Source organism: Gouania willdenowi, chromosome 16 (genome assembly GCF_900634775.1).
Source record: "Gouania willdenowi chromosome 16, fGouWil2.1, whole genome shotgun sequence".
NCBI classification, from domain to species: domain Eukaryota; kingdom Metazoa; phylum Chordata; class Actinopteri; order Blenniiformes; family Gobiesocidae; genus Gouania; species Gouania willdenowi.
Genome location: NC_041059.1, coordinates 20,264,854 through 20,287,470, shown reverse-complemented (window position 1 = coordinate 20,287,470; position 22,617 = coordinate 20,264,854). Strand labels below are relative to the sequence as shown.

General features: G+C 37.5%; 1 protein-coding gene across 1 annotated transcript in view; it reads right to left on the bottom strand.

Annotated features, from left to right (window-relative positions):
• LOC114477864 (CUB and sushi domain-containing protein 3-like) overlaps positions 1–22,617 on the bottom strand; it is a 243,390-nt gene that overhangs the window by 64,401 nt on the left and 156,372 nt on the right. Inside the window, 12 exon segments of the mRNA XM_028470524.1 lie at positions 571–684; positions 1,956–2,036; positions 2,536–2,681; positions 7,367–7,544; positions 8,459–8,647; positions 12,169–12,378; positions 12,484–12,600; positions 13,937–14,006; positions 16,971–17,089; positions 20,177–20,281; positions 20,713–20,809; positions 21,429–21,553. Coding sequence (XP_028326325.1) covers positions 571–684; positions 1,956–2,036; positions 2,536–2,681; positions 7,367–7,544; positions 8,459–8,647; positions 12,169–12,378; positions 12,484–12,600; positions 13,937–14,006; positions 16,971–17,089; positions 20,177–20,281; positions 20,713–20,809; positions 21,429–21,553 — 1,551 coding nt within the window.

The following is a 22,617-nucleotide window of genomic DNA, read 5'->3' as shown; positions in this document are numbered from 1 at the left end:
TATCTACAGTATCTATCTATCTATCTACATTATCTATCTATCTATCTATCTACAGTATCTATCTATCTATCTATCTACAGTATCTATCTATCTACAGTATCTATCTATCTATCTATCTACATTATCTATCTATCTATCTATCTACAGTATCTATCTACAGTATCTATCTATCTATCTATCTATCTATCTATCTATCTACAGTATCTATCTATCTATCTATCTATCTATCTATCTATCAATCTATCTATCTACAGTATCTATCTATCTATCTATCTATCTATCTATAGTCGTGGGGCAGTGCTACAGTATATTGAGTATAATAATACATTAGAATAATGATGTGGTATCTTACTGAAAGCCTATACCAAAGACAACTACAACAATTGCTTTTTCAGTGTATAACCAACCTATGTAATGCACTAACATAACTCAACAAGGTTTTTCGAATAAGTTGAAGACAATGAAAAACACTGTAATAGAAACCGATAAATAAAGAGAACTAAATGTTCAGTATGCTGCCTAAAGACAAAGATATAATCATGATTAATACTGCCACATAAAAATACTCACCTTGGCAGAGAGGCGGTGGTCCATCCATCTGTAGCCTCTCACCAAGTCGACAGGTCAGGATCTCACTGCCCACTAAGGTGAAGCCTGGCAGGCATGTGTAGCGAATGATGTCTCCTGTGAGAGCATTAAACCCACAATCACCACAACACCACAACGGCACACACAAGCCACACGAGGACATTAAAAAAAAAACATGGTTCGTTTATCCGCCCGCAGAGACACACACACACACACACGCACATACACACACATTTAACTGTGTTAGTAAAAGACTCAACACCAGCTCCTAAAACACCAGTCGACAACACATTTGTCTAATATGGACCGACAACCTGATTGCTAGCTTGAGTACTGAAGGCAACCTTCATTACAGCCCAAAGCACGCACTGCTAACACATGTTCACACATACAGACATCCAAAAGGTGCTCAGTTTCAAAGACATGCAAAGTAGCCGGAAGTCATGTGACTTCCACTCTACTCATCTAATCACTCAGGAACAAAAAACAACACAGAGGTGAAAGTAACTGATTACAAGTACTCAAGTTACTGTAATTGAGTTGCTTTTATGGGTACTTGTACTTTTTTGAGTATCTTTCTGAATCAGTAAATTTACTTGTACTTGAGTATGTTTTAAACAAAGTAATTTGTTACATTTCTACACCCAACCGTTACTGAGTAAATGATTATGTTTTGTTTTAAAATGATCAACGCACATATATATATACTTAGAGGCTGATCATTTCATTTTATTTTTATTTGAATTGAATTATTTGATGTTATTTTATGAAAGAAAAAAAAAACACATTTTGACAAACCTTCTATTTTATACAGACACCTTTGTGGAAAATAAATGAAGTTCCAATTGTGCAAGATTTGGTCTCTTCCTTTTTGTGTTTATACATGAGATGTTTACTGTATGCAAGGGAACCGTGGCAAGATTTATTAAACAAAAATAAAGGTGGGGGGTGAAAGTAACTAGTAACTTTTACATTGAGTACTATTTAATTGAGCTACTTTTAACTTGTACTTGAGTATTTGATGTACGACTTACTTGTACTTGAGTATGATTTCAATCAAGTAACAGTACTTGTACTTGAGTAGGATATATTAGTACTCTTTACACATCTGGTTATACAGCCGCTTTGAATGAAAAGTTTGAATTTCTGAATATAATTATGTCACAGAATTAGAGCTGTAAAACAAAAATAAAAATAAGAATAAAATAAACTTGATAGTAGGATAGAAAAACTAAACTAGGAAACACTTCCCTGTTATGGTTTCCTACCTTATGTCCAGGACAGTCCAAACAAATAAAGTGACGTCTTCTCAGACTTAATTTCATTACACATCATCTATATCAGTAAACAAATAAAATGAGACAAACCTATTTCAAACTCGTCATCCTCAGTTAGCGTGGTAGCATTGGCGACAGGAGGCGGTGGCTGACACGTTCTCAGCTGGTAGGCTGTTGAGGGGAACACAAACATTTAACTATTAAACAATGTGTCCTTTCACAAACACAACAAGAGACACTGACTCGGCTTGTCTGTGTGTTTTATATTCAGCTGGAGCAATCTGCCTCATCGTACTGAAACTTGATTAGGCCCTAAATTGCTGCACATCACTGTTCATGATCATCAAAAACCAATCACTAATTCAGCTGGGACGGGGAACGCTTTATTATTAATAAACTTCTTTTTCAAAAGGACATTTTAATAAAGCAGAGGAAAAATAGGCATACATGGGCATTGATAATTAATCATCAAACAGAATTGAAAACCATGCAACGATCTAAATCAAAAAGCCAAACAAAAAAAAAAAGAAGAAGAAAATGTAAAATATTGCAAGGAATTAGAGACAGTCTGTTCACTTGTGAAGTTCATCATTAAAGCTAGGTAGAGATGTCAAGATCACACAAATAAAGAACAGAGCAACAGCTGGAAAGGCATCAAAGGAGAGGTTACCGTAATAGTGCAGCTCAAAGAAGCCACTTGTGCTGAAGTCGCTGTGAAACTTGATGAGGATCTGATTAGCGGTGGTGGACAGGCCGTCCTGCACCGAGCTGCCACTAAACTGACCAATTTGAGGTGAGGTTTGATCAGGTCCATCCCTTTGTGGAAAAGAAGCAGAGAAAAGAAAGGAGAAACAAATATGAAAAGGTAGGAAATGTGCCGATAAATAAAGATCAGTGACGACTTCCGCGTATCCAAGGTCACCTTATCCCTTAACACAATGATGGTGATGCATTAATATTTATCAAATGTGTCTTGGTGAACAGTTGGTATGAATCTGTTTAGGTGAGCTTAACTGCTATGTTAACTGTTCACTGAAAATGGATCATTGTGGACCTGTTGTATTGTTTTAAGTAGGCTACAGTATATGTGTGTTTTTACCGCCTCGCTTCATAGTGTCAAATGTTTCCCTTTGAACTTTTACCGTGTTCATTTATTTTGTCTATTTTTGTGTTTGCTGTTGCTGTCTCTGGTGCATAATGGTGTGTTTTTGCACAAATATTCCAATGTGGTTTCTTTTCACTGCAAATGGCAAATAAATTAAACTTTGAATTTTGTCTCACAACAGTTAAGGAAGAACCCAGTTCTTTTATTTTGAAGGAGATTTATCCACCGCTGAATAAGATATTTTATTGTGTGCTTAGATTAATATTCTTTTTTTTTATTATGATATATTATTCCTCAACAGGATGAGTAAAATTCAAAGACAAATTTCACTGTAGGACGACATTGCACATGACATCTATTATTAAGGTAATGAGGGAAAAAAAAACCATTCTGGTTTTTGGTCTGTACTATGGCTGTCTGTGGTAATAAATTGTAAAGGAAGTCATATCATTTGTGATCCTCAGATGACTTTTTGGTTTTTGAGTAAAAGGAAGCAAATTGATTGCAAACGGAAAATATTTATATTCTTAGCATCATCACCAGCTAGAAATTTCAGTTTAGGGTAACCATAAAAAAAAAAAAGTAGGATCATCCTGCAGAAACTGTATTTACTAAATGAAGAATGAATAGGAATAATCGTTCACCCCGTATGAGTGCATTGCATTTAGCATGTATCCTTCAGATTTAGTTTAAAATGCTAATGGTGAGACACAACCCCTCAGAAACTCTCTTAGCGTTTGCTGTTGAAGACTTTAGCCCTAACATAATACGACGATGTAAAATTAACTGAATCCTACATAATAAAGATTTAATTGACTTGTAATTACCTAAGATTTTTCATACTTAACTGAAGGGAGACACGGCTATTATCTGTGAAGGGTGAAGATGTTTGTAGAGTGAAAGCATGCATTTATGTAGCTGTTGCACATCCTGTCAATCTAATGTATTTAAAAAGTATATATAATTCAGCTTGAATACAATGCAAAATACAAAATGCGGTAAAATGTGACAGCGGTATTCAGTTAGTTAAGGAAGCCAGACTCTGTACTTTACAGAACAGGGAACAAGAGGTTGAGACAGAAACAGCCAGTGAAAGTGACGGACATGTGAAGCTGTGGAAGAGACACCCAGACACACTCTGTCAGCACACAGAGATAGTGGAGAGACCCAGAACATTGTCAGTGTGTCATGTTTAAGGCATTTCCTGGACGGACGTCCACCTTTGGCATTTGTGGCTGTAGCCTCAGGTAGTCCATGCACCTTTTCCCCCGAATTGAGATTAGATTGATGTGTGAAATTTGACAAATGGTATCTGCCGAAATGCCATCTTCTAAATGGAGCTAGAGCCTTAAGGGTGCAATCCACCATTCCTGAGTATAAAGGAAAAAAAAGCCATGCAAGAGTCGGTGACATCATAAGACGGTGTGAATTTTAAATGAGCCAAGAGCAGAACGACTGCTATATATAGGGGGTTACACAGACATCTAATTAAGTTTCCTCTCTGGTCTCTCCCTGTGGGGCGACATCAGGAGATTCAGGCTGGGAGAGACCCTGAGGCAGACCCTGAACATATAGCAGCAGCTCTAGGTGGACTCAGGACTCCCTAGGGTGCAGCCAGAAGCAATGGTTTGATTAAAGATAAACAGGCCATGGATGTCCTGACAGATGATTGAGGTTTTCAATTCGATTTAGTGGATAGGGATCAGACGGATGTATCTCTATATCAAACTGCACTTAGAAGCTGTTGATGCCAATTTCTTCAAGGAATGTTTTTTTTTTGCATGTTACATTTTAAAAAGGCAACTGTTTTTTACAGTTCCTCACATTAAAGGGACGTATGAGCGGATAGTTGTGGGATAAAACTAGCATTGGCAATTACGTAGTAGTGAAACCATGTACGGTATCTCTAACGGCTGCTAACTCTTTAGACAAAGCCCATCCGCTAATAAGAAAAACGCTTATTATTTGCTTGTCAAATTAATGGGGACTGAAAAGTACAACTTAATTTGCTCTTCTGTAAAACAGATAATGCAGAGCTTAATTTAAGCCAGATCCTGCAGGAGCAACATCCAGTACCGCCCAGATTTTGACCAGCACCTATTTTCATCGGACCCAGCACCTCATTTTTTTTATTTATTTTTTTTTCCAGCACCTCATTTGCTTTTAGGTGTTTTGATTAAATGTTGAATCATTATATTTGGACAGCTGCATGTCTTTTATTTAGTTGAAATCACTGTAAAGGTCATTGTACCCACAAAATTTAATGTAAAAACTGAGCACGAGTGAGGAAAAGAGGAGAAAGTCAGGCCACGCCCACGCTATATTTAAAGTGTGATTTTGTGCAAAAATAGTTTCTGTGTCAGCTTGGAAGACAGTAGAAAATGGCTGAAAAAGGACAGTTGAATTTAAAGAGATTTGTTTAAGCCAATAAGTGAAGCTAAGCCTGAGGTAAAAAAGTCCAAGGTTATTTCTGTGGAAATCGTGGAAAAAAAGCAGCAGCACAGCAGCAGTTAGCGTAGCGAGTAACAGCACCTGTAGCGATGATGCTAATGCAGGGGAATCTGCCTCCAACATATAGGAAATAAGAGGAAAACTATCCTTGGGACATGAGGAGGACTCAGGGACAGAGAGAAGTAAAGGAGACAACGATTAAAGTTCTGCTATAGACACCAGGGAAGTTTGGACAGAGGCTCAGTTTAAAACAAATGAGCTGCTACACTTGGTTTATGAAAGACAAGGCAGGCCTGTGAAACATGTAAAATAGTTGTCAGGATACAAAAGACTCCATGGCTGTTTTTTTGGCTGTTTTGACAAATAAAAAGGTAAGCACTCTATTTATTTTTATTTTCTGCTGTGCTGCTGATTCATTAGAAAAGTTATGGCCTTATGGATGTAAAAGTTTGTGTCTCAAGAAGCGCTGATTTGGCGCTGTCCTTGGTGCTGAGACATGGCAGATTTGACTCAGGGTGAGAGACGGATGCACTCCGTAAGGGGCGATTGTCTAGGTTTCTTTAACGCTGATTCATTCATTCCTTTATTTAACATTTATGTTAATTGGTTGTTTGTGTTCACGTGATATTAATGGCCTATTTAGTAAGAAAAAAAGCGCTTTACATTTCTTCCGTATCATTTTTGTTTCTCTTTTCCTGTCGGAAAAACACCCGCCATTTGTTCCGGGACTGAGTTAAGGCTAAATAAAAATTCAAAAGAGATAACTGCAACACACTTGTGGTATATTCTAGTGTCTGTGTGTCCGTGGTTATTCCTATTATCCTTCTTATGAAAGATTTATAGCAGTTTAAATCAGGAAAAAAAGGTGATGGCAGGTAGCATGATGAAATAATGCCATCAGGGGATGGAAAGTTTATGCAATGTTTCATTTTTTTTTTAAAAAACAAGTGGCAGCAGCTCTGTCGTCCCATAGTACGACAACCCCAGAAAATGGAGGGCGTTTCCTCCCTTTAACACCCTTGAGGCCGGCTTAATGTCTGCCTGAGGCTTGAAAAACCAGAGTGTGTCTATAGATAAGCATAAAGAGAAGGAGGCACAGGAAGGGGAGACAGCTGCTGCTGGAGTGACAGGAGGCTTTTAGTATTGTTTACTGCTATGCAACCCATTAAATAACAGCTAAGGTTTAAACTGCTTTTAGACACTAATAAATGCCACAAACAACTCCTGGGTGCTGGTTTCATTCTCATACACATTTGTAACATTTTGTGTTACAGTTTCTGAGGTATCTACGTATAAACCTAGAGGTCAAGATAAAGGACACTGAATGTAAATATGCCAGGATTTAAAGGAAACTAGTCAGTGTTTTCAGCAAACAAAAAATTAAAACATCAAGCCAAAGTTTGGCATCTTTTATGAACTTTCCATTCCGTCTAGTTAAGTCTACATTGTGCCGTACACGTTTCTTTGTGCAAAAAACAAGACTTGGTACAATTGTGCCTGAATACATTAGATAGATTTAGTTACAGCACCTCAGAATACGTACGACACATTACTACATTTTTTTAAACAAACTAAACCTATGAAAAAACAGAAAAGAGGAGAATATATGTATATATATATATATATATATATATATATTATTTTTTTTATTTTTTTTTTTCACATTTTCCTTCCTTTATTTAGTTTTTTTTTCAGTTAGGTCTATATTTTATTTTAATTTATCTTATCATAATTTTTATTTTTTGTTAGAATGTTTTTCTTTCAAATGATAAAAGAGCTAAAAACATTGTGACAGGTTAAATTCAAACAAGCTAATAACCAACTGTTACCTAATAGGCCCACTGCTTGATTAAAGTCAATAAAACCATTAAACCTTCACTAATGTCTCCAGTGTCAATAAACGATGACTTTGACTAAGGTCATATGGTGAGAAATGACAATTTACCACACAGTGATGTAGTCATAGATTGGCTCCGTATTGATAATGGAGAAATTTATATAGATGCCGTATCCGGGGGGAACTCTGACAGTCCACATGCAGTCCTGAAAATGTGGATACTCTGCTGGGTGTCCTGGAGAGTAAATTGTGCCATTCATGGATGTTATGTTTCCTCCACAGAGAGCTGCAAAACAAATAAATAAATAAAACGAAGTCAGAGAGGTAACAGAATGCAACTTTTAAACTTATGTACAGTAACTTGTTTTTATGGATACATTGTCACATACAAATTAACTGTTGAAATGGATCATTCAATTATTAATGACATTCTATAAAAGGAGCAGATGCCGGAGACTGAATCTCTGTATTTGGTACAAACTCTTGCCATTTCCATTTAGTGTGGGCGTAAAGTAATTAATTTTTTTTTTTTAACAGTTTCCCAATAATAAAAAAATTAAAAACAAAGCTTATCTGAAACCAGCATTCACAATTCTGAGTACAAAATTCTTACGTATCAGTATTAAAAATGATCATCTTTCATCTGTTTATTGGATGGCAAATTGAAAATTGACAAAGTTTTTGATGAAATAGGGCAAAATACAGACGTGAAATAGACATGTGATATCAAGAATGCATAATAAATACTTACTCAGCTTTTCATATCCATTGGCATTTAAGCCATGTACAAATCTGCATAGTCATGTAACATCTACAAAGACTTACAGCATCAACAGGCATGGAGATTTTGATTATGGCGTCATAAATTCACCTATTATTTTATAGATCAGTACAGTGCCGCAACATTTTTGGTGAGTCAGACACTTTAATGTAGTGTAATAAAGGACAGCGCAATAACCAGACTGAACATATATCATGCAATGAAAAACACTTAAAACATTGTAGAAAAGAAAAAGAAGAGGCAAAGTAACTCAAAAAAAAAACACATTTCATTAAAAAAAATAAAATAAAAAAAAAACTTGTAAAACATATTTTCACCTGTCATTATATCATTATGTGTTCATATTGTTACCAAACAATAGCTCCAACATGGGCACACCTGCATTGTACACATATAGTAAGACAATGAGCAGCAGTCACCTTCACAGCGAGGTAAAGGGTGATTCCAGTTTCTGCTGACACCATGCAGACATGTGAGCGAGGGCTCTCCAATAAGAGTGTAGCCTGACAGGCACTCAAAGGAAATGGTCATTCCCACACTGTAGTCCTGACCAATCACTATGCCGTTGCGAAAAGGCCGTGGATCCGGACATCTCTGGAGCTCATAAGCTGCAGGAACAAGTTGCAAAAAAAAAAAAGAAATCCATCAAAAAACAAAAAAAACATATTCAATCTATAACATTGCATGCATCATTAGTAAATGAAATACAAAACTGATTATAACTTCACCAACACAGCAAATATTTCAGCTTTTACATTTGCTTCCCACATAGTTGAAAATGTAAAACCTACTTTATGGCAAACAATCATCCATCAGTTCCACCGCAATTTGGTTGAATTATACTATTTATAAAAAGTTAGGAATTTCCAACCTTTGAGGGAAATGTATCCAACATGTAAAAATATTCATCCTTCAGTGATTTTTATCTTTTTCAAATTAAGAATAACAGCAGTTACTGTACCACCAGGTAATGTATTCTTTTGACCTTGAAAGTCTCCATCTTATGAAGTAAAAAACGTGGCGAGTAAGATGAATAGGAGGTAGGACTTAGGGGAGCTGGGCCTCTATCACGGTTCAGGGGAGCTGGAGAAGGCGGGCCCTCCCATGACTTGTGCCCAGAGGCGTCCAGAGTATGGGCAGTCACCCATCATGCAGATTTATACATAGGTTATATAGACCCATTTCGTGTGACGTGTGATTACTAAATTAGGTGCATGTGCGTGCAGACTGGAGAACTGCTGAGGCGATGGTGAACGGGAGCGGACGGAGCGTTATCTCAGTCTGGATCCAGTAAAAAGTGACCATGAAAAGCTATAAATAGACTGGTATGCAGGCGTGGGACAGTGAGGAGGAAACTTAATGTAGAGATGGAAACTCATCCGTTGAAACTGATCAGAAAACGTGGAGATACACGGAAACCCTCGGTAACAGGAGTTACCAGCCTGCCTACCTGCCCGTTCATAACAAGTAGTTATAAGTATATAGAAATGTAATGCTTTTAGGTTTTCTTTTGTTTATACAGTGGGTTTTTCTATCAGATATGTATAAATATCTGGCCAGTGAACATTGGACCAGGAGCCACATCTGATGAACACTCGTTTTCAGGAATCCTGCATGGGTTGCACAATCATTCACCTGTACTTAAAGTGAGTTTCCTTAAATAAGCGGCCCCGTCCTCAGGTGAAAAGCTTTCTTCATACTACAAACTATTTTCGAGCCTTTACAGCGGTTCATTCATTGCCATTTTTCAGTTTTTCAAGCGTCACATATGTAAACAACATTGTTACTGCACAGCGTATGCGCACGCACGTCAGTCACGTCTCCCGCTCATTCTCCAAGTTAAAACTCATCAAAAACCAGTTGAGGAGCACAGTGGGACAGGAGAGACTGAGTGGACTTGACATGTTGTCAATAGAAAATGAGAGAGCAAAAAAAATGGACATACACAGCATCGTGGACGAGTTCACGGAGCGCAAGGCTCGTCGTATGCTCTTCAAATAGTGGTGAGTAGGTCTAAAGTACTTCATATTAAAATAGTGTTTGTGAACATGTGGGCCGCTGTGCCAGTTTTACTAAACTTTATAGCTACTGATACAGGCTCTGAGTTGAAATGGTTAAAGTGGGTGTCAAAATAAAGAGGTCACTATCCGTGGTGCTGAATTGCTTTGAATTTGTGTTAGTGACCCTCCTAATGTCTTAATTTTGTTGTTCTCTTGTTTTGTTATACTTCATGTCCGTTTGATGGACTTCAAAATGACATAGTCCTTCTCCGTGGTGTCAAAGCATGTAAGCCCCGCTGTTGCGGGCATGTGTATGTTGTAAAATAATGTTATTATGAGCTTTGGTATTTAACTTTAAAGGGCCCCGCCCCCAGCTCGGTTCTGATTTGTTCCGCTACTGAATCAGAGGTCCATTCCTGGATCAGATGCTGGCTTGAATTTGAGCAGGTTGCACCATGTAAGAGAATATCAAATGTTGATTTAGCAAAAGTGACGAGTGCAATATGAATACCAAAATGTCAGTGAGGTTATCACTGGATACATTTAGTTTAATAAAAACTGAATCAACAGTTTAGATTGTAGTTATGGCAGATGAAATATCCTGTCCTACATCCAGTACCTTAACAACCAACAGAGGAAGCGGGGCCAACAATTTGAAATCACTAGCGTGAGAACTAAGCATCTAGAATCACCAGGAAACCATGATGATACCACTACAGATTTTATTTTACTGTGTATGATAAAAAGTTCAGCTGTGTGTTACATGTAGACAGTAGACAGACTTGTTGCTCTAAGTCCAATAAGAGAAAAGTAAACAAATATAGAAATGAAAATGCAGTAACATTTATTTTTTGTTTTCAGAATTTTTGCAACTGTTTTATTGAACACTTAACTTTGTGAAACTCTTATTTAATATCCCTCTTGTAACAACACACGTTTTCATTTATAGTTATGAATTTAAAAAAAAACTTTTCTTTTTGGTAATATACAGTATCTGATTTACATAATATAATTGTGATGATTCGGCTCACCATGTTTGTATTATCTTCTTAATGAAAAAAATTTAAACGCACCTTTAGATAGAAAAGAGGAAAAGCTGAGGTGAGCCCAATAAAACTGTGTTTGTTTAAATCCTGAGTAAATTATAATATTTCCTACTGGTTTGGAGCAAATTATTATCTGCCTTTTACATTAGAGTGTATACAAACTCACAGTAGAGGCCTGTCAATGCCTGTAAAGTCCTTTTCGATTGGTCGAAACACACACAGAGTCACTGATGTTTTACCGTGTTTTTCTGTATTCAGTATATCCTCACATCTTCCCTTTCTTTTATAGACTTTCTCTTAGTTATAATGCTTCGTGTAGTGCATTTCTATCAGAACATTTTATCCAATCAAAGAACAGTCGCCGTGTACTGCGGGGCCAAAATAATCCGGTGACACAACCATTCAGCATGCCATATTCGCATCCTTTGATTTGTTTGTGTAGAGAGCACACCAGTCAGAGCAAAGAGACAACGTCTGTAGAGACCTGCACAACCAAAACGTAATTTGAGTTGATTTATGAACAGTAAAACCTGAAATATGCAATATGACTGGCAGGCCTTTAGCACTGGCTTTGATAAAGATGGAAACTGAATGTAGAAACTGAAATGCACGAATCATCAGTACAATGGATGCACTCTGATGAACAAATGTTAAAAGTACAGAATATATGTAAATAATTTAACATAAATATATAATGTATATGATTTCATCTTTTTCATAAAGATGCTTTTAATGTGTGTGGAACTCATGGTAGAAATGTAACATTGGGTTCAGCGTCCTGCCCAAGGACACTTCCACACATAGAAAGGTATAGCCTTGGATACAGCCATTCTCTTAAATAGATGCCAACCTGTTTACATCCTTGGCAACACTGATTTCATTTCACACAGGCAGTATTCTCCTGTGAAAATCTCAGTCAAGGTTATGTGCTACAGAATGTCTCAGAGGTTGTCGGATTTGATTACTGCTTCTTCATCCTTTAACCTTTTCATCCATCCCTGATCTGTATCCACAATAAACAATAGGATTATAAATATTCTGTTTAACCTAGTAATGCTGAGAAGAAGCTATTGTTTTCCTTACCCTGGTAGACGATATGAAATCCGTGCTTGTTCTGGGAGTAGTCACTATGGAAAAGGAGGGTTGTCTCATGGGTGGTGCTAAACAGAGAGTTGGGCACCACTTGGCCACTGAAGCGATCCATAGCGGATCCTTTCTCAAGGCTGCCACTGCGCACTTCCAAATAGTCATGGACAGGCTCTGTGGAGAAGTTCAGAAACTGCAGATGGATCCCTAAATCAAAAAAAGAATAAGATAATGAGTGAGGAGAACAAAAGGAAATATGAAAATGATAAGTTAAAAAAAGAAAGAAAAAAGAACAGCAGGGGGTGTACAAACCAAAGCCGATTGGGAGTTGAACCCTCCAGCTGCAGTCCAGGCTGCTTTGGTAATTACCAGGGAAGCCAGGACTTAAGATGACTCCACTGAAGTCTGTCATAGAACCGCCGCACTGAGCTGAGCAACACCAAACAACAACAAAATCAGACGGTTCCCTAGGGGATGAAGGAGTGACACAATAATAACCTATTTGTGTGAGTAGTAGTTGGTATGTAGTTTTTGGTTTTGGTCTTTTTCCATGTCGAAATTGTTTGTTTATTGACAGTCGATTTGCAACCCTTGCCATTCATTGGCAGTAATAATAGGCAACCACCATCGTAGCTGTAATGGCCTCCCACACTTTTCTGGGAAAGCACTGGAGTACACTTCAGCTTTATGTGAAGGTTACACTTATCGCCTTCCCCTGTGAACATTCACAGCTCTTACATGAACGGTGTGACGCAAAGAGATTTAGAAACCTCCTGCTAAATGATTCTCCTGCCCACTATATCCACAAAAGTCACAAACACGGGAGGGGGGGTATTGCTCCTCTTTCTTAGGGACTATAAACCAAGGTCAGATTGAGACAAAACCATCTTGGGATTTAATTGTGTTGTTGTTGTGGAAACCTTGTTCTGCTTTGAATGTGAGGAGAGGAGAGGGTGGTAATGTTATACTGTTCATGCATGGGCAGGCAGCCACTTTGATGTAGGTTTATCGGCAACAAAGTGAATAGAGATCCCGCGGTGCAGGGCTGAGTGTGTGCACTGTAGACGAGTCAAGAGTTAAACTAACGAGTAAACACAAGCATCCAAGAACATGCCTGTCAACAGTAAAGCTGGGATTTATCTCCATGGTAAACTGTAAAAGCCACAGGGATGGGGTGTTTACATTAAGAGCACCCAACATTATTCTAGGTTTACAAGCACATGTATCGGTAAACGCTGCATATGGGGCGGTCAGCCAATATGTGTGTAATTGGGGGCAGCAACAAGGTGAGTTCTAAAAAAAAAAAAGTGCTTTCTGATTTTAAGACGGTAGCAATCAACATTAGGAAACTTGGTCGAGGACACTTATCGGGAGTATCTGAGATCAAATGACCCACTGAGATAGTGCAACGTCTTATTGATTTGTAACTGAAGGGGGAAAAGAGAAAATTCATAATCCTCACTTTCCCAGAGTCGCCACAACCAACCCATCATCTTCATCCCTGATCTTAAAATGAAATTGTTGCACCCTGTAATCCAATAACAAGTCCTCTGTGAGCCCGCTGGAAGGCTGTGACACTGTGAGCAAGTGAAATAGGGATGGAAAGAGTGATGAGACTGCTACAAATCAGTCAGGGAATACTGTGGGAAATGACAGGCAGTGCACTCTTCACAACAAGATAGTGTGTATAAATATAATCTCATTCAAAGTTGTGTTTTTTTTTTTATTTGTCAGAAATGTCTGAATGTATGGATTATTATGTTACCTAAACACAGAGGGACTGGGTAGTTCCACCTTCTGACAGGACCAGGCATGCAGGTAATATATGTATTACCCTGTTAAAGACAAACACAGAGAATAATGCTTTTTGACATGTGAGGTGAAACTTGATTACATCTCAAATGGATTCTGTCAAACACATTTCATTTTCAGCCTGATTACTATAAAGCAAAGGTGGATATATTTGTGCGCAAACATTTGTTTGCATTAAGCAAATGAAAGCAGGATTTACCACGGGCAAAGAAGTGAATTTGTTTTATTTGTTATTGAACTACAGAAATACTGATCAGTGGTGTATCAATATGCATAACTTTGGTGCTGAGTTGTATCAGTTTGCATTATAACTGTGAGTAAAATGTAACACTCATTTGAAACGACTACACGAAAGACAAACTGAAAATGTATTCCACCTCTCAAACTTTTGCCCTCAAGCTTTGGTAAGACAAACATGCAAACACCTGAGCTCAAAGACACGCATAGCCTCCAGTCTATACAGTATGTAGTGTTTAGACACTCAGGTGTGAAGATGAGTGTGAGAAGCTCACACCTGGTTCACAAAGGACAGGAAAGGAAGTGAATGTCCAAGTCAGAAAGAAAAATCAATGTGGATTAGGTAGCATTAGCATTAGCTAGCATTAAAATTAGCCTAGCTTTGTCAATAGCCTAGCAATAACGTTAGGATTTACCTTGTGTTAGCATTAACGTATAGTTAGCATTAACATAGCATTAGCCTAGCATTAACATTAACCTAGCATTAGCATTAACATAATATTAGCATTTACCTAGCATTAGCATTAGCCTAGCATTATCATTAACACTAGCCTAGCATTAACATTAACACTAGCCTAGCGTTAACATTAGCCTAGCGTTAGCATTAGCCTAGCAATAACATTAGCATTAACATAGCATTAACATAGAATTAACATTAGCCTAGCATGAGCACTAACCCAGCACTACTTTTAGCCTAGTGTTAGCATTAGCCTAGCATTAAGAGAAGGGTCTAATACCTGGACATGAACCTTTTCACTAACCTCAACCGTTACCGTCTCCACTTTTCCGGCAAATTTAAAGAACTTTGCAATATTTACTTTCCTTTTTTACTAAGCCTAACCCTAACCGCTACCGCCTCCACTTCCTGGGTAAATTCGAGGTTACATTAAAAAATTGCTTCACTGGCCACCGTCGCACATGTGGTTGTTTTTTAACGGCTCAGCGCATTAAAAAATTGCTTGTGTGGGCGTGGTTTGTAGTAGGGGGCGTGGTTGTACAGTTCCATGGCTGCAGCTGGGTATACTTGAGCCTTAGCACTAACCTAGCATTAGATGAAGATTAGCAATAGGGAGCATGTTAGGCTTCCTAATCAAAGAAAATATAGGTTTTAATCATTTTAGTCTGAGCATCTGAGCCTTTTTTTGTGACAGTATACCACTTGATTTCAATTTCTTTTAAACGCTCAATTGTGGGAAAGCTTTAATAATTTAACTACATATGTGCAGAACTGTACTGAGAACTGTAACACGGTTCCACAGTGTTGTGTTAAATTATAGTTGACAATTTTCATAGAAGTTTTACAGCAATTACAAACTCCATTACGATTACAGCAACAGATTTTTACAATTACGTAATTACAATTATAATTACGCCATAATTGTAATTAATTATCAATTATGCAATTAAAATTATAATTGAACTTAACCCTGAACAGCGCACTTGCATAACAACCCAAACCAGTGCCGTTGCATAACAGTAGAACCAGTGATTGGTTTTATAAGCAAATTACCATAGCTGCTAATTACACTGGCCACAAGCCTTCAGGGAGAATCAGAGAATAGATGCAAGGGAGAGAATTACAAAACTGATTCTCCAGCCAGGAAAAAACCCCAAAACATCCCTTACTATCAGGAGTGTGTGTACATTATTTCAGGAATATAAGTGTAGTCTGCACTCTATCCATCAGAATACCATAACATATCATTTACAGAATGCTGTAAAGTGCTTGATTCTTGTCATGTAAGACGATACCACGGAAGTTGCAATTTATCACACTTTGTGGTTTGAACCTACAGATGTGTTAAAGAAATACGTCCTGCTACATCAAGACAATGATTTATGCTTCTACAGTCAGTGGGTGGGTGTTCTATCCTTGCTCCAGACAGCAGTCAAGAATATCACACACATAATATAAACATCTTAAAGACGTTTTTGTCGCTATTTTTTTTTTTTTTGACAAAATCTACAATGATGAGAGGTTAAAATCCCTGTTTACTTAGGTTAAATAATACATATTTTAACCATTACTTGTGAGATTTAGGGCACATGACACCATTTTTCTAAAAAGTTATGATTCCCGGTGACTTGCGAGCGAAGTCGGCTTTGGTAACTAAGACTGGAGCATTTAATAATTTTAATATAAACTATAAAACTTAATAATTATACTCTTCTGCACAGACAGCTTGATTTGCTGCATTGGCATTTGGTTGTCGGCCTGACTACTTCCTCATCGCTCATATTGGGTTCATACCGATAAGGTTGAATGAATCCTTCCAGTGGAATGTCTATCTGCAACTCATGCTCAAATATGAAGTAATCAAAACATTATTGAAGTATAGTTTTCCAGAAACCTAACTTCCATGTGTTTATGACCAAAAACCTAAACCGGATGCTTGGTGAAGGTGAAAATTCCAATGTTAAATTAAAGAAAACAGACAAACCAGAATTGTTTGGCATGTCATCAGATTTCTAATAGAATAAGATGTTAATAATGGTGGTTTACAGTAGCTCCAATGTGTAACATTAGTTTGGAGTTTCCTTATGGACAGTCTTTGGAATGGCTAAACATTTAGCTTTCACGCATACTGCACATTATGAACTTACTCTAACACAAACACACAAAAAGAAGATAAGAACACCATCACGTTCAATGTTACTCTCATGATGAGTCATACAAATGCTTTGATAAACAGTCGCTGCATCATCTGCCTCAAATGTGACGTGTTATGCTTCCAGCTATTTCCACCTACCTGTAGTGAGAAGCCTTGGTCACACAGAAAGGACACCATATCACCCACAGTGTAACGATCTCCCACTTTCTGACCGTTACTGGGAGGCACAGGCTCTGGGCATGAATCCAAACCTATTGCTTAGGACAGAGTCACGACACACACGTGTAGACAGCGATCATTCTTCTGCATGTTTGTCAAAATCACATTATTGCACTATGTTAAATTGACTTGTATAGCGCTTTAATTACAACCAGTACTCGTTTTACAATATCAGGCACGTTGACGCACACAGAGCTGCCATGGAAGGCTCTAATCTATCATTGGGAGCAACATGGGGTTCAGTACATCCCAACGCTCAGTCCTGAAACTCTTTCACCCATGGTTGCAATCGCGAAATAATCCAGACTTTGATCTGAAGTGACCACTGTGAAATTACAAAGTAATCCTTGAAGTATTGCTTGACGGACGCAGTAAAGTCCTTTGGAACAAAGTAATTAATTTGCCACATGCTAGATAGGAAGAAACCTGACATGATTAATGACTGAAAGGAAAATAATAATAATAATATTAATAATATTAATAATAATACTCCAAGTGGAGCCAAAACGACAATACAAACAGATTTTTGGGATAGTTTATATACTTAAAAAAAAACTATGATAGCTAATAAAATAATCTCCTTTGGGCTTCAGAGAAGTCCTGGAATTATTTTTAGTTTTCATGAATGCGATTCCAACCATAATAATAATAATTCTTCCAAAAACACACATACATATGCACAAAAAGTTGTGATGAGGATACAAAATGTGTCTACGCTGCGTCTGATCACACGGGGGCTCAAAATGATACGCCTGAGCAGATGGCTCAGTAAAGCTTTATAATTTATACATGCACATTTTATTTATTTATAGGCTGTCTAGGTTGAGACAGCGTTTCAGAAGGGCAGTCCACATGTTTACATATCATGTTTCATGACATGTTGAAGTGGTAAAGCCACAGATTTGCTTGCGTTATTGTCGTAATCTGCACTTTAGTTCGTGCGATTCATCGCTGACGTGTACACTGGACTTGTTTTTACACCACACTTGTTTAGCAGCATTTTTGTTGAGCTGTTGTGATGAACATGGCACGGCAGGAGTGGTCACTTCACTCAGAAAGTCTATGATGATATTTGAGTGGGAGGAAAGAGTGAAGATCACAAGGCAACCACAAATAACACTTGACAAATAGAATTGACAAATAGTTTAAGGCTGTGTAGGTGGAATCTTTCAAAGTTTACACACATGTGGGAGTAAATATCTGATTTAGTAAGTTTTTCAACTTTCAATTAAATAAATAAACAGAAGTAAAAGTATCTAATAATAAAGTTTCCTTTCGTGAAGCTGCCAGAAAATATGTTTGATTTTTTGAGTGGAAAATCTGTTTTAAAAAGCTTAGGTATTGACTCTTGTACTGGGTCCAGGATTAGAATAAATGAGAAGCTAGTCAAACACTTATCAAGTTAAGAACTGGCACCTTCTAACAAATGGCACTATTACCTGTTTTGCTCTGGGTGATTATCTGTCTTACTATAAGATGGAGCATTTTTGGCAGCAACAGCTATCATTGTGCACCTGCATGTGCAGTCATGAATGAAATAAATCCCATCCTTGTCAGAACTAAGTATGTCAATATGCAGCATAAAGCTCTAAAGCATAGGAAATTGTAAATTTGTAGTATTAACGTGTTAACTAAAGTCACACGTTTAAGAAAAAGAAAATGTTCATATGTAATAACATTGGAATTAAAACTGCAGAACCGACAAAGTAAAAGAAAAGTGTATTAGGAAGATAAATAGATAAAGGGTTTGAAGCATATCCCAAGATAAATGGCTTTCCAAGATTTCAACAACCCATTTATTTTGCTGTCACAGCTTGTAGCTCATACACAAAACTCACACACAAAAAACAAAGGCCTCTGCAGACTGACGTGAGTCTCGCATGGTACTCAAGTTTTTAAGGCAAACATCTATACTGTCATTCCAATTTCTGAGATGTCTAGCCTAGGATATGTGGCTGAGTGCTTGGAATTTAGGATGTTAAACATAAAGTATCTGATGGTATATAGATTTTAACAGTACTACCCAAAGGAAATGTTCAAAAAACAGATAATTTCTTAGCTGGACAGTTTTTACTGTCATTTTCAACTCAAGGTCAGTAACAGCCGTGATGTAAGATTTAGATGGTAAATGACTTTTACTGACCAAATGACTGGTCATTTTGAAATGCATAAATAGTGTATCCATGCTTCCGCTACATTTTCCTGCTGTTGATTTGTTTTGTTCTCAGCCCCACACAGCAAACGTCACGCTCGCCATTTCAATTAGTGCATCTTAACCAGTCGACCGAAAACATTTTCAGTAATGTAATTTTTACTTGAAACGCTCCTGGATGACGTCATTACTTTGGGTAAGATCATGACACGCCACAAAAAGTCATTTACGTTCATCTCTAACCATCTGCCTTATCACAAATACATGTCTCGACTTTTTTTGAGCAGCCTGAACATCGTCTAATCTGACAATATTCAGGCAGAAATACAGAAACCAGTCAGTAAAACAAAACAATCACACCGTTTATTTCTTATTTTGATTTGGTTTCAAAACGGAATAACCAAAGAACGAACAGTACATGGATTAAGAAAGCAGACTGGAATTTTATAGGTTGATTATAGTTTCTGTTTAAAAATAATTATGTTAAACAACAGGTTTGCCTTAAAGTCAACTTTAGGTTTGTTTAGGTTAAGTAGAGGGTGGTAGAGAGTCTGACTGTGGAGGCTACAAGCAACAGCAATGCTACACTGGTGGTGGTGGTGGGGAGTAATGAGCAACAAACTAGCAGGGTCAACAGATGTGATGGGAGAATACTGGCTAGATCTTTAGGATACACTAGTGAAAACATGCCCTTTAACAAATGAGTGTATCCAATACTGAAATCACAACAGCAGGGAAAAACTGAGCTACCGGGCTAAAGAAACAGGAGAGGAAGTTACAAGGACTCCGAGAGGTGAGTCGTAAACTTTGCTGTCTGACTCACTTTCTCACATTATTTGTTTATGGCTCCAACTGTGCCATCCAGACCAGCTGTCCTTCCTACTTTCTACCCTTGTGGAGCAGCTGAAAGCCAGTAGCAGATGGACATGGAAATAAACGGACAAAATGACAGACATGCCATTTCTCCTCATACCTGTGTACTCCAAGTGGAAGCCTGCGGCCGACACGCTGATGTCAGACTGGAAGGTCAAGTACAGGTTGTTGGATGTGCTGTTTAGCAGCTGGGGAATAGTTGTACCTGTATTATATAATAAACACAATATCATTAATAACATCTGGGTGAACATGTACCATGGAGTACCAGAGTTTGGTTTTCAAAAGGGAAGAAACAAGTCATCACAGTGTATTGATTCTGGTATTCAACATTAAACATGATGTAGTCAATATGCATTTTTATTCATGTCAGCCCTAAGGCAGCTCCACATTGGTATAATCCTCTACTAAGATTGGGTTGCATTATATAGAGGCCCTGTGATAAGACAGGAACATTGTGTGAAGTGTGAAATGGACTTTTTCCTTTTGACTTCTAAACCACTTTTTTGACAGCAATCTTAAAGGACATGCCATATCACCTCCATCACCACATCTGTCTGCTGCGGAGACCCAGTGACATCTGCTTGAAATTCAGGTGGGACCTGACAACTGAAATTCAGCTGTATCATATCTCACCTGAGTAGCTCCCGAGCCTTGGAGCATTGCTATCAACGCCATCAAAGAAATCCAGTGAATCCCAGTTGTGCTCTGTGGCAAAGGTCACGACTTGAATCTGAACAAAAAAAATAAAATACAAAACAAGTATAAAACTGTCAAAGAAATCATTCATAATATGCTTTAAATTATAAATGTTATTTGTGAGACATCTATTGTTTTATTTTTGTTAGATGTGAGAGTCATTTAACATGGAAATTGCCGGATTGGAAAGAAAACAAATATGCAGCGGATTATCTCTGACTACTGATACGTATTTGAATCTCTGGATCAGATGACAGCAGCAGCTGAAGAAGCAGCAAAGAAGTCCAAAAAATAACATTTAAAGATTAGAAAACTGTTGCATGGTGTGAGGGGTCTTAATTTTTGCTGCAAGAGTCATCACATATAATCTGAGTCTCTATCTGGTAATTGGCCTCCATGATTTCCAAAATATGGTGCACCTTCAAGCAGACAAAGCAGGCTTTTCACACCCTTATTCTGAAAAATCTGTCAATTGTCAGGTGAGTGCCTTGGATATTACTGATGTCTTCAAAAATGGTTTTAAGCACCCTTCTAAATTTATGCCTTGAAGAAATGAGGTAGTTATAAAAGCAAAAGGACGTCTTATCCGGTACCAAGGTGTACTTAAAAGTGGCAGATTCATTTGACATCACTTTGCTAAGAGCATCTCTTACTTGAATACCAGCTCCCTCAGGAACAGATATTTTCCAAGCACAGTTCAGATAGTTGGCATATGGTTCAGGGTATCCAGGGGAGAGAATAGTGCCTTTACGCTCAATTAACACTCCACCACAAGGAACTAGAAAGAAAAAAGGTGTTAGCTGGTTATAAAAAATAAACAAACATTTTTTTTGTCACATGAATATCCATATGGAGAGACTAACCAGGTCATAAGTAAATATGTGGATATATAAAAAAGATCAGAATGGGGCAGGTTTTAAAACAAAAGTGCATGGTAAAATAAGAAAGCAAGTACACAGATAAATAAACAACAGCACTCAGAGAGCGTCCCAAATCTCCGGATGAAACTCAGTGGAGTAATAGAAGAACCAACCTGACATAACTATGTCAAATTTTAATAAGATCTATCAGTGAGAACTCAGATAAACATTTTTGAAATTTCGCGATACAGATTTTTTTTTATTTGTAAAACTGGCCCAGAATCAGTATATTGATCTGGATCCCCTCCAAAATGTAATGGAATCTTCCATAGCCTAAGTCTAAGGTCTGTTTTTGGTTAAAATGTTGTCAAAATCTGTTAAAAACTTTTGAAGTAATCACATAAACAGACAAACAAACAAACAAACAAACAAACAAACACAAAACAAACAAACAAACAAACTGTGGTAAAAATATGAACTCCTTGGTGGAGATGTATTTTTTCCTTTCCCACAGATTAATGATGCCCAATCTGTTAAGAAAATATTTACAAGTTTAACGTTTAGGATATCATATCCATGCAATACTAACAATGACATTTTTTATAACTTAGTACATTACAGTTAGAACATTAAAAGCTCTTCTCTACACGTTGACCCATTCCCTAAGGGTGCCGGCCACTTGACCACCACTGCTCCAACCCATAAACCTATAGTATTTGTATGTTTTGCTAATGCTAGTAATAAAGTATAATCCCTCTAAAGTACCCGAATTAAAAAGCCTTTTCATCATCGAGGCTCGTCGTATCAATGTCTACTTCTCATTTGACCTAAATACTCTGCTTTTCTTAACATAGCCTCTGCAATTTTTTCTCCAAAGGGATTAAACAGAAAAGAAAGTTAAGTATTCTGTTGTTATTTATTTTAAAAGCTCTCACTGATGGAGTCCTTTGTTAATAAACATAAACATTGATTTACCCACAGT